The sequence below is a fragment of the Trematomus bernacchii genome, unplaced genomic scaffold, assembly GCF_902827165.1.
Source record: "Trematomus bernacchii unplaced genomic scaffold, fTreBer1.1, whole genome shotgun sequence".
In the NCBI taxonomy this organism is placed as follows: domain Eukaryota; kingdom Metazoa; phylum Chordata; class Actinopteri; order Perciformes; family Nototheniidae; genus Trematomus; species Trematomus bernacchii.
In genome coordinates this window covers 11,615,658-11,628,874 of record NW_022987698.1, presented here as the reverse complement: position 1 = coordinate 11,628,874, position 13,217 = coordinate 11,615,658, and the positions used below count along the sequence as shown (strand labels likewise).

Below are 13,217 nucleotides of genomic sequence, written 5' to 3'. Positions count from 1 at the left end.
TTTGTTCAGTATAGATAGCCTATTCTACCTTAATTATGTAGACCTACCTCCTTTGAGCTGAGACCATAATATAAATCAGCTGCCTCCATCAGGTAGTCTCTCAAAAGTATCTCCTGCTCTGTTGAGAACACCTTCTTGGGTGTCCAGTAGCCTACTCTTGGGGGTGTTTGTGATCCCTGACTCTCCAACCTCAGCCTCTTCTTATGGAACCGGTACAGGGTGACATGGCATATATCCAGGGACTTTGCCACTTCCCTGAATGATTTGCCCTCCTGAACTTCATTTGAGCCCATCTGCAGCAGAGCAAGTGGCACTCCCCTGTCTGTCTTCCTCTTTCTGACATTTGGCATACTGTAAACACACACACACACACTTTAGGCCTACTGTACAGTATTTTATTCTGTTTATTTTTACAGGGACAATGCACACCAATCAACAATACAACTGTATGCTTGAATGAACAATTGATAATTCAAGCAAATGAGCCATCATTGTAAATGTGCCATGTAAACTGTCCCGTTACATCCGTCCCAGGACCACCAGTCTTGCTTTCACCCCCTGTGAACCTGCCTGATTGCTAGCTTGACCCATATTTAGCTAGTTATATTTGTAGCTTACAAAACAGTGATTCTAATAATACTAGTTTGGATTCCTAGACATTTGAACTCAAGACAGTATCCAAAAAATACATCATATCATTTTAGTTAATATTTTACCTCAGAAACACACTTTTGCCGATATCTTACGCGAGAAATTCAAACGTGGCTCCGTTTTTTCTCAGCGATCTCACCATCTAACTGCGCATGTGCAGAGTGAGTGTCATCACTCTAGCTTGTTTGTGATTGGAGATATTGAAGGTGTTACAACCAACCCGTGTTCCAACTGTCCCTGGTCTCCCTAATTCTCCCATAATAACACTTAACAAATATGATCTATTCTTATGTAACAAGACATGAAACTGTAAGTGTTAATTAAGTCTAAATAACTCAAAATTAGGTTTTTCTGTCTAAGAATATGTTCCCTATTTTAAAGTGAAGTCTTGTTGATAACCAATAAGCTAGTAATTTTACTCTAATTGACCTGAACAGGTTCCCTATTCTGAAGTTGCCACCTCTTCACACTTTGTAAATACATTATAGCAGGCTGTGGCTCAGTGGAGTAGTGCTCTGAACTTAGTGCGCTGAACTTTGATTCAGGGGGATAACAAGTTCGAGCCCCACTGCAGTCAGCATGTCGTTGTGTCCCTGGGCAAGACACTTCACCCCAAATTGCTCCTGTGAGGATTGTCCACAGTATTGAGTATGTACAGTAAGTCGCTTTGGATAAAAGCGTCTAACAAGTAACATGTAATGTAATAGCACACAACTACTGAAATTAACCTCAACAGTACATGAACAAAGTAGGCACATGTTGAAATATCAGTTTTATTAATGAACCAGGAAACATGTCAAGTTTCTCCAAGGCTGAGAACACATATGCAGCCTGTACTTTTTAATAAAAACTGATTTTTAACAGAGTTTATGTATTTGTGATCATACACTGTGTGACCTGCTTGAATGTACTTACACAATAGGTGTACTGTTCTCTCTATGTGTTGTACTGTCTCAGTGTGAACATAGATTAAACAGCCAGCCAAACTCTTTTGAGAGCCAGGGAATGAGCAGCCATGCTCCTTTATTGACTTATTTGCAGTCCACTGACATTCAAACGGAGTGAAACTTTAAACAAATAAGTTACAAGGCACTTAATGATCTCATACATACAAGTGTAACATACACAGATTAAAGGTGGGGTAGGTCATTTTGGAGAAACCAGCTTGAGTGAGCTGGAATTTGAAAATATACAGCCGGAAGAAATCTGCTACTTCCTTACAGAGCCCCTCCTCCAACACACACGAACGCGCACATGACCAATGAGGGCACGAGATAAGTTTGTGCACAGATGGAAGGCTGACAGGCAGGTAGGCCATCCAGTTATTTTAGCCGGGCCAGCTAAAATGATTGGTTGTACTTTTTACAGTACTACAGCTTCCACAGATGACATTTTTGTATGGATTTTTTGTCAAAGCACTTAAGATATTCATTGCTATCGGGATGTTAAGAGCATTCCATGGAATATAACAAAAAGTGTATCTCGAGCCGGTTTCTCAAACTTACCTACCCCACCTTTAGGTGTAAAAAAGGTAAATATAGCTAATGCTAGCTGTGCAATAAGCATGTAGGCTATACAGGCTAGTATGGCTAACGCTAGCATGTATGCTAACGCTAGCGCGAATGCTAACGCATTTTCTCATTGAGTTTAAACATCTCCAAATGTCACACATAAACACAATACATGTTACTAATCCCTACAGTGTAAGTGTAAGGCTTACACTTACAGTCATTGCTTTCTGACAGACTTGACCCTTTTACTCTTCAGGTTGCATAGGGAAAATTAGTTGTAGTCTACTATAGAGATGGGTGAGTCCTGATTCATCCGGATCATTAACCCGGATCCTAGTAATGAGGTGGTCGTGACGAGTCTCCCCTCTCCATTAACCCGAGTCCTTTGAGTCCTACACCTGGTGACGTACAAATTAAAACTATACATTGCGTCACTCGCTACTCTCCTTATAACATGTAAAATCACATTACAACGTACCCCAGTCCATCTGCCTAGCCTTTAGCAAGTAGGATAGCTGCCAGAAGTTATCGTTTGGCTCAGGGGAGTGGACGCGGATCAGTGAAACTTCCTGCTGACTCGTGCGGACTCAGAGCCGTAACCGTAGCAGATCCAGAGATCCAGACTCATCATGCACGAGTCAGCAGCAGACTCAGATTCGCAAATCCTGACTCACTGAATCAAGGGAACTTCCTTCACTTCCTGCAGACTCGTGGGGACTCAGAGCCGTAACCGTATAGCAGATACAGAGATCCAGACTCGTCATGCACGAGCATAGCCGCGGGAACTGTGAAGTCATTTTACTTAGGGGGTGTGGACAAAAGTGGGGAGAGATTTCAACAACAGTAACATGAAGTTTTTCAAATGTACACCATTTGCAGCCCCGCCTCCAGCACCCCTACTTCCCGCGGCTATTGTGCACGAGTCAACAGCAGACTCAGAGATTCGCAAATCCTGACTCACTGTGCAAAACATAGCAGACTCGTGCGGACTCAGAGCCGTAACCGCATAGCAGCAGATCCAGAGATCCAGCAGACTCGCCGATGCTAATGTGGCGTTAGCGTTAGCATTTCTCCCCCGGGCTTAAATGGTGTATTATAGAATGATCACACCGGTGTGACAGTACTCTTCAAAGGGTTCACGAAATATGACTACTACTCTTACTGTTTAACATTTTGGGTTACTTAATGTTACTTCATGTTAAGGCTAATAAAAATGACAAGGCTAAGGCTGTAATGCTAACTAACGTGCTTGCTACTAGCTAGGTAGCTAACTTGATCCAGCCACTCCTGGTCCTTTCATCAGACGGGAAGCGAAAGAACGAGCAAGACCCATTGCTGGTATGATAACAACCTGGAACTAAGCACACAGGCATCTTGTTAAAGTTATCTTATCTTAGCTATCTCTTATTTAGTGGAGGAAAACAATTGTGACATCAGTTATGACATCACTTACGCGACTCTGGGATTTGTAGTCTTTCTAGTTGCATATTTTTCATAGTCTTATATTTCAACAGTTTTACGACAAACTGTGACTTTTTGACACGGAAATGATTTTTTTAAGATTGACAAACATCATATGTGTAATTCATGGCACAATTCAAACGGGATCGAAAGATACATTTTCTCTCTCTATTGACTTCAATACATAACTTTTCCGAAATAAGGTCCCATGGACCGGAAGTAGATGGGCGTGACTTCGCCACTCTATAGCAGCAGATCCAGAGATCCAGCAGACTCGTCGTCATGCACGAGTCAACAGCAGACTCAGATTCGCCAAATCGCAAAATAACCCTTTTTTTTGTGATCAACATTTTCTATTAAAGCAAAAGACACTGTGTAGCGGAGGTTAATGTAACGTTAGTTGAATATGCTCGTGAAATTCAACAACTTTTTGATTTCACCGGTAGGATTTCTGCGCTCTTGGTGATGCTGACTCATATGACTCAAAGGACTCGTATGATCCGGATCTCTTCAATGACTGACTCAGAGTCCGTAAAAGGATCCGGATTTGCCATCTCTATAGTCTACTCTGCCATGCTATTCAGTTTACTTTCTCCTACTTCCTGTACCCGGTTTCCTGTCTAACCTTCAGTAAAAATGTTACAAAAATATAAATGTGCAAATATGAAACATACAGGTCAATATCACCTTGCTATTGGTAGCTGAACTGTCAATACCCCAAAACATATTCTTAGATAGAAATACCAAATTTTTTCAATTAACACTTATAGTTTCAGAGCCACGGCTTCCACAGATGAAATATTTGTATATATTTATTGTCAAAGCATTTCATTTATTCATTGCTATCGGGATGTTAAGAGCATTCCATTGAATATAACAAAAAGTGTTTCTGAAGTGAATTACCTACCCTACCTTTAAGTGAAGAAGAGCAGTACGCCTGCAGCCACAGTTCCAATTTTGCAACAGGTGGGTATAGCCTTATTAGGCCCATATTGAGCAGCGCATATTAAGACCAAAACTCATGTACAACAACTTCCTTACTTGCAATAAATAAGCACTAATTAGAGGGTTATTGAGGAAAAACTCTCAAGTAATGGCCTATTACTTGTAGAATATGGCAACACACTCTCACTCCCTAAGCGTCCAGGAGCGACACTTGGTCAGGGTACCGTGGCGTCCAGTTGTGACGCGCCGAGGCTCCTTCAGCTTCATAAACACTAATTCGGCTGACTTTTATATTTGATCCAATTGGTAGATAGGCTGTATTTACGCCATAACGGTGCACAGCTGATAGAAAGGGACACCTACTGGTTAAAGCACGTTATTGCATTTTATAATTTTATTATTAGATATTAATAGGAGGATGTGCAAAACAGACAAACAAATAAGGCTTTATTTAAACATTAAAGAATACTTTAGGTTAAGGTCTTCTTTTGAATAAGAAAAAAGCTTTGGGGGTAGAGAAGATGAATATGGAGGGATGAAACCCTCTTTGATGGTCACACATGCAGAGCACACAGCACACACAGTGAAATTTGTATCTACAGATAAATATTAAGCCTGACAAAGTACTTAACGTCTAATATATTGCTTTCCTGCCATGTTAACTATGTGTAAGCACTTATTTTAACTGATATTATACATATGTATTATACTCTTAAGATGTATGTAGATAGTATAAGAAATGTGCAGAATATGACAATGTAATGGTGGAGGTACACACATATTGATAGATGTCTTGTAATGCACTGTTGAGGAACCTGTGACCCAAGTTTTTCATTCATTGCATAACTACACCGTAGTTGTGTATAATATGATATGTCAATAAACCTTAGAAAATCTTGAAATCTTGAAAGGGATGTGCAAAATAGCCATTATATACAGTCTTTAATTAACTATTAGTAGAGAATAACGACGAGTAAAGAATATACTTTATAGGGATCCTATTAATATCTAATAATACAATTATAAAATGCAATAACGTGCTTTAACCAGTAGGTGTCCCTTTCTATCAGCTGTGCACCGTTATGGCGTAAATACAGCCTATCTACCAATTGGATCAAATATAAAAGTCAGCCGAATTAGTGTTGATACTGCAAGGAGACGTATTGTGTGAAAAGAAATGTAAGATGTTGTTTAATTGCTTATATATTTAAGATCCACGTCAAGTTTTCAGTTTTGGCGGCAGTTCCTGTTTGTCTAGAAGTCTTGTCATCAGGGCAGAGTTAACTACGGCAGATATGTCATATTTAATGCAGCCGAAACGTGTATTACAATGCCGTTATGTGATGACTTTCAAAGAGAAAAGCAAGCACACTCGGAATAATGTATTATTTAATTGTTTTATACAGTCTATGTTTGCTACAGAGGATTGTGGGTAATGTAATGTCTTCAGCCATCCAAAACTCATAGAAAACGACTTGTTTCTCAGAATTGAAGGGGAAAACGTGACAAAAGCATTGTACACACACTAAAACCTATCAATGTTGTTTAATTAACAAGGATAATCTGGTGTTTTTGAGTTGATGAGTAGTGGAGATATCACTGTCAAATCAATCGACAGTAAGGGGAATACTTACTTCCGGGTGTACAATTCTCCGTTATCCAATGGGAATGGACGCTCACATTGCCTTTAACAACCTCCGACACAAACGAATGCCGTGCTTCCCTAAGCGTCAAATACCGACGCCGATGGGAATACATTGCAATCAGTTGAAAGCTCTTTGCGTCCGTTTATGAAGCTGAAGGAGCCTCGGCGCGTCACAACTGGACGCCATGGGACCCTGACCAAGCGTCGCTCCTGGACGCTTAGGGAGTGAGAGTGTGTTGAATATGGTCATGTAGAATAAGGCATTAATAAGTGTTTTATAATGACTAATAAATAGCCAATATACTGCTAACATGCATGTTAATTAACAACTAGTTGAGGGTGAATTTGTGTACCTTAAACGTGGGGTAGGTCATTTTGGAGAAACCAGCTCGAGTGCGCTAGAATTTGAAAATACACAGCCGGAAAAAATCTGCCACTTCCTTACAGAGCCCCTCCTCCAACACACACGAACGCGCACATGACCAATTTTTTTGTCAAAGCACTTAAGATATTCATTGCTATCGGGATGTTAAGAGCATTCCATGGAATATAACAAAAAGTGTATCTCGAGCCGGTTTCTCAAACTTACCTACCCCACCTTTAATATAAAGTGTTTCCACGTTTGTCTCAGTGGGCTTTACAGATTAAAAACAAACAACAACATTGTATATGATGGAGTTACAGCAAAATGAGAAAACTAAATAAAATAAGATACAAAAAAAGTCAATATAAATACATAAAACATTCAAATGAATTACCATAAAAATAAAATAAAAATGAATACCATAAAATACCAGCTCTAACTGAGGCCTTTGTTAAAAGTGTAGGTCTTCAACGCACTCTTAAAGGTTTGGACTCTCTCTGCCTCTCTGATTAAAACAGGAAGTTGGTTCCAGAGAAAGGGAGCTTGGTAGCTGAACACTGACTCCTGATCTTGTTTTGCGGACTCTGGGCACCATTAACAGACCTGCAACCTGGGAGCGTAATGTTCTAGGGGGGCAATAGTGGATTAAAATACATTTTAGCTACGAAGGTGCCTGACCATTTAGCGCTTTGTAAGTTCAAATAAGTATTTTAAAATCAATGATGTGCTTTACTGGTAGCCAGTGTAGAGCTGCTCAAATTGGAGTGATGTGGTCCATTTCCCTGGCTTTAGTTAGTATACGGGCTGCATCATTTTGTACTAGCTGAAGATTTGTAATGGATGTGGTGGGACAGCCTGATAGAAGGGAGTTGCAGTAATCCAGCCTAGAGGTTATAAAAGCATAAATTCGTTTTTCTGCATCATTTTGAGTCAGGATATTTCAGATTTTTGTTAAAAAAGTTTGATAAGATCTCTACGTCTAATTTTCAGGACGAGCTGGAGTTTGGATACATCGACTCACCTCATCACGGGTTTCCTGTTGTTCTGGATTCTCCTCGTGATCGTGGTCTCAAGGATTTTCCATACGATGAGCTGCTGGTGAGACTCCTTTTAAAAAAAAATAAAGTTTCAAGAATTTTAACCAGATATTTGTATATCCCTTTCGGGGACAACCTTCAACACAAATGTTGAAAGCAGAGTATTTCCTCAAGTCTGAGCAGGAGCCTTAACCACCTGCATGTCCTCAGGGCCCCGACTTTGGCTATGTGACAAGGGTGGCCCAAAGAGAAGACGTGAGCAGTTTGGACTCATTCGGTAATCTGGAGGTTAGTCCTCCCGTTACCGTCAATGGGAAAAACTACCCCCTGGGCAGAATCCTCATCGGAGTGGCTTTCCCTACGTACGTTTGTAACAGGGAAACACATGACACAGGGTGGCGAGGACTTGTCAACATTATTTAATTAATTTGTCTTTTTCTTCAAGGGCCACTAAAGGACGCAACATGACCAAAGTAGTCCAAGACTTCTTGTGGGCTCAGAAGGTTCAGGAGCCCGTTGCCTTATTCTCTGACTGGCTTTTAGTCGGCCACATAGATGAATTCATGAGTTTTGTTCCTGCACCTGACAGAAAGGTAAATGATCCCTTTTAAATAGAAACTTATTTTGAACCAAAAGTTGCCTTCTTTGCGCTTTATCTTTACCACATTAGTGGTCATTTTAACCCAAACTACAAAGTTCATTTCTGTGAAGAAGCAAGTTTACTTTGAAAAAGCTGTTGTGCAACACGTGTCAATTTGCATGTCATTCATTTGAGAATGCACGAAAAATACGGAATAACTTTGCTCAATATATGAAACACACTGTTTTATGAGGATACGTTGCATAGTTAGGAGACAGAAAGCTGCTAGCTGTTACCGGTGGATACCGACATGCTTTTATGTGATGGATTGAATGAGCTCCCAGAACAATGGGGCAGCTGCTGTTATCTTTGTCTCTTGTGTTTCTGTGCACAGGGATTCCGGCTGCTGCTGGCCAGCCCGGACGCAGGCTACAAACTATTCAGAGGCTTACAGAGGGATGGACACGGGCAAGCCAAACTGTTCGAGGGTAGGCCTGTCTCAAACTAAATTGGAAAAAACAACTACACAATGAGTTCTTAGCAATGCACACAGTCATCATGTTATCCTCCCCACTTCCAAAAAGGTCTGAAAGATGAAGAACAACAAACAGTGGATGAGATTCTGAATGACAAAGGGCTCGCAGCTGAAAATAACTACGTGCAGGTGAGTGGGATTGTATAGTAAGACCAACAGCTTGCTTTGTCTACTTTTTGGTGCAGGGAATACAATCCCCCGAAGATCTAATTGCAAAGTTATAGCAACATTCTCACAAACATTTAATCACCTCTGTACTTTTTCATTAAAAAATATTTCCCTTCTCAAGACAACCGCCAGCCAGAAATTACACTCATAACCTCATTCCACAACTGTAGGTGTTAATATAGCACTATAACAGCTTCTACTCTGTGTAAACTCGGCATGATTTTAGATACAGACTGCAGGATTTGCTCCCATTCAGACAAATGACTCGAGCATTAGTGAAGGAAAGCATTGATGTTAGGGGATAACGACTGTCTCACTGTCAGCGTTTCTGTTTATTTAAAAAGTGTTGGATGTGGGTAAAGTCAGGATGCTTTCACATCAATGTTTTCCCGTTATCGGAAATAAGGGTCTAAGCATAAATCAAGAAAAACTGAATTAACAGCCCCCGACCATAAATCTTTACAGTTGGCAGCATGCATTTAACATTGTTTCCCCTGCATCCTGTCAAAGTAAGATTCATCCAACAGAAAGCCAGATGAAGTGAAGGATTCATCCCTTTTGACAACAAGTTTCCACTGCTCTCAAGACTAACATTTTACATTGCTGTTGTTAGTCTGAATATGCCCCCGCTTGACCACTTGTATCAAAGCTCCTGATGAACACTTTTCATGATGAAGGCCATTTGTCTTTTCTCCCTACCAAGTTCCAACATATTTGATGTGTATTAGGAATCAGCAGCCCTGTTATATGAACTTGTTTGAGCTTGTATGGCCTTCTGCATCACTTTTTCTGCCTTTTGTTTGAATTCTACAATCCACCCTTGGGGGTGGGTGGACGCGTTTGCACACGAGTCATGGCCAAGAAAGCTGCTCTACGCCTTTCCACCGCTGCACCTCATTCTCCCCCTCCTGGGGAGGGTGAGACGAGAACGTCTGTCAGTCATCCTAGTGGCCCCAGATTGCCGCGGGGCGCCGTGGTTCGCAGAGGTGACACAGATGATGGTGGGCCAGCCCTGGGCGATTCCTCAGTTCTGGGGGGCGATGTCTCAGGAAGCAGGTGCAATAGGGGCGTTACCCTCTCTGGGCCAACCTCTCCAGGCTTGGCTCCTGAGGGACAGGCTGAGACAAGGGGGATTGTCTGATAAAGTTATCCAGACTATCCAGGCAGCAAGAGCAGGATCCACCACAGCCTGTTACAAGCCAAAGTGGTTGGGATTCCAGCGATGGTGTGAGGAGCGGAGTTTAGAGCCCCTATCTTGTACGTTGGGCTCTATTCTGTCGTACTTACAGTTACTGGTGGACAGGGGGCTTGCTCATTCCACAGTTAAAGTGTATGCAGCAGCCATTTCGTCCTGCCTTGAGGGATTTGGCGGCAGGTCAGCCTTTAGTCAGCTGCTTATGTCGCGGTTTTTGCAGGGGGTCAGGAGGCAGCGCCCAGTAGTGCACGCCGTTGGTGCTCGAGGCTCTGGTCACAGAACCATTTGAGCCTCTGGAGCTCTCCTCCCTGAAAGCACTGTCATGGAAGACAGCATTGCCACTTGCCTTGACTTCAGCCAAGAGAGTGTCCGAGCTGACCGCTCTGTCGGAGCACCCAAGTTGCTTGTTGATCCGGGGTGACCGTAGCGGGGCGACACTCAGACCGAACCCCTCCTTTGTTCCCAAGAGCCTAAGGAGTTCGTTCAGATCAAGGGCTATTCAGTTAGGTGGCTTTAATCTTCCACCCCATATTGGGGCCAGTGAGGCTAGATTGCACCTCCTCTGTCCGGTGCGTGCGCTAGCATGTTATGTGGAGCACACGGCTGCCTTTAGGCGCACTGAACTGCTGTTTGTGTGCTTTGGGGGTGGTGTAGCCGGTAAAGCTCTGTCCAAGAAACGCCTGGCAGGATGGCTCTGCGAGTGCATTTCACATGCCTACGGACAGGCGGGGAGAGCCTTCCCCACGGGGGTCCGTGCACACTCTACACGGGGTATGGCTGTGTCAACAGCCTTATTCAACGGCGTGAGTGTGGAGGACATGTGCACGGCGGTGTCTTGGTCCACGCCAGGCCCCTTCATAAGTGTGCTCTACCAGCCAAGTAGCTGCGGCCCCGACTTCTCCACGGTCACAACCAAGGGAGAAGTAGTTGCGGTGCAGTGGCTGTTAACCAAAAGCCGGTCAGGGGCAATGTGATGGGTCGATGTTGTTGGACGACAGGGCGTTTATGCATCAGGGCTCCACCCACTGTACCCATAGAGTCCAGTAGAGGGCCTGTGTAAGATATAACGAGGGGTTACGTATTGTAACCCTAGTTATATAAGCACAGGCGGAGCCCTCTACTTGGGGCCCTGTCTGTCCTATGCCGCTCGCTGAAGAGGGTGTAGGATGACAGTCAGGAGGCGTGGCCGCCTTATATACGGTGAGCTTGCGTGCGCATTCAGGTAGGCCCGCCCCGGGGGCCGGCTACGTTCATAGATATCTCAGTAGGTGAATGCTCGCATGGCATGATTGAGGGTAGTACCCATAGAGTCCAGTAGAGGGCTCCGCCTGTGCTTATATAACTAGGGTTACAATACGTAACCCCTCAATCTTGAGTACAGGAAAATGTATTTTTTCTTTTGCTTAAAGCACTCTGTTTTTTGAGAGACCCTGTAAGAGGTTACAGATACAAATTGGGTGTTGTATAGTTTGTGTAATGGATGATGTATTTTTTACTGCCTGCTCTCTCAGAGCTGCGTTGACTGGAACAGAGATGTGCTGATGCGAGAGCTGGGCCTGGACGACGAGGACATCATCGACCTGCCAATCCTCTTCAAGTTAGTGATGGAGGTGAACGACAACAACAAGGCTGAGACTGAGCTCAGAGCCGTGGCTTACTACCCCGACATGGTGTGTGCAGACATATTGCTTATACAGTATGTGATTGTTTGAAATAAATCGAGACGATACCGTGAGTCTTATGATCTATCTTGTCTCTTTCCAGGTGAACATGATCGTCTTGGGGAAAAACCTGGGCATTCCGAAGCCCTTTGGCCCCAAGGTGAATGGACGCTGTGCCCTGGAGGTGGAGATGTGCTCCCTGATGGAGGGCCTGGGTCTCAGCTGCACCTTCATCGACGACTTCGCCTCCTACCACAAACAACTGGGAGAGGTGCACTGCGGCTCCAACGTCCGTAGGGAACCGTTTTACTTCAAGTGGTGGAACCTGGAGATGTGAATAAAAACTGATCCGTGGGTGGAGAAGGGTTAGAGGACCAGATTCAGGTTCAAGAAAACAAACGCAGCCCCTCTCATTTTCTTGCCTTACATTTTCTTTAAAATCATGAAACGCTTTATTTTCTCATAGTCTTGCAATGCGTGCCAATCTCCCCCCCCCCCCCAAAGAAATTGCACAGTTATCACGTGTGTAGGAACAATTAACCAAGGGCTCGGTCTAATATGCATCTTCTTCTTTAATAAACATTTTTGGTGGCTTTATTTACAAAAAGATATGTAAAGCAATATTTACAAACAAGGGCTTAAGCAGACAAGAACAGAAATACAATAATTTGAATGGAGCACAAAAGGGTCCCTCCTTTTGTTGTGGTTTTGTAACAAGCACAGTTAGATGAACGGTACCACATAGTAATATGCTATAATATTACATCGCCACAAGAGGGTGCACATCATCTACTCAAGCATTTCCAAAGTAAAATCATTTGACATTTTTTCATGAATCAATTTCAGAGGCTGTAATACACATATGTGTCATTATTACCAAAAATGTGTCCTTATGTCTTTTCAATGCCTTTTTCAAGTAAAAAGCAAAAGATTGTAGCTTGATGAACCCACTTTGGGCTGTTTTGCATTTGGTCCAGTGTCTGAACCCTTTTGCACTTTCACAGACTGGAAATGCTGTTTTTAAATCACCAAAGACAATAAATCTCATGTCCGCTTCAGTCATATTACTAAAATAAACTCCATATGTCAGTTCTTTCCTTCATCATAAATGGAAAAACATGAATAAGCTTCTCTGCTCTGAAAAGGGGAGCTGTTTCAGACTTAAAGGTCCCATGTCATGGCCATTTCTACTGATCATAATTCCATTGTTGAGGTATACTAAAATAAATGTATATTGTGCAATTTTCCAAACTCACATTGGTTTCTCATACAGCATCTCTGTATAGTATGTGTTCCGCGGTGTCTCGCTGTCTCGCCGACCCAACACCAGTGAGCCAGCTTACAGTGTCCCGCTCCTCGCAGCAGCGAGCCTCGCAATGTCCCGCCAAGTGTGTGTGTGAGGAAGTCCGCGGATTGGTCCAAACGTAACGGCTCCGCGGACGTTACGTTACGTCACTATACCCA

At 42.9% G+C, this 13,217-nt stretch overlaps 1 protein-coding gene across 1 annotated transcript in view; it reads left to right on the top strand.

Moving 5' to 3' along the window:
* LOC117489910 (protein-arginine deiminase type-2-like) overlaps nt 1-12,842 on the top strand; it is a 36,704-nt gene extending 23,862 nt beyond the window's left edge. Inside the window, exons 10-16 of the mRNA XM_034139491.1 lie at nt 7,568-7,675; nt 7,825-7,976; nt 8,060-8,207; nt 8,589-8,682; nt 8,779-8,858; nt 11,604-11,762; nt 11,857-12,842. Of these exons, the coding sequence (XP_033995382.1) occupies nt 7,568-7,675; nt 7,825-7,976; nt 8,060-8,207; nt 8,589-8,682; nt 8,779-8,858; nt 11,604-11,762; nt 11,857-12,090 (975 nt within the window). The 3' untranslated portion in view covers nt 12,091-12,842. The remainder of the gene's footprint in view (nt 1-7,567; nt 7,676-7,824; nt 7,977-8,059; nt 8,208-8,588; nt 8,683-8,778; nt 8,859-11,603; nt 11,763-11,856) is intronic.
* Nucleotides 12,843-13,217: the final 375 nt, after the last annotated feature.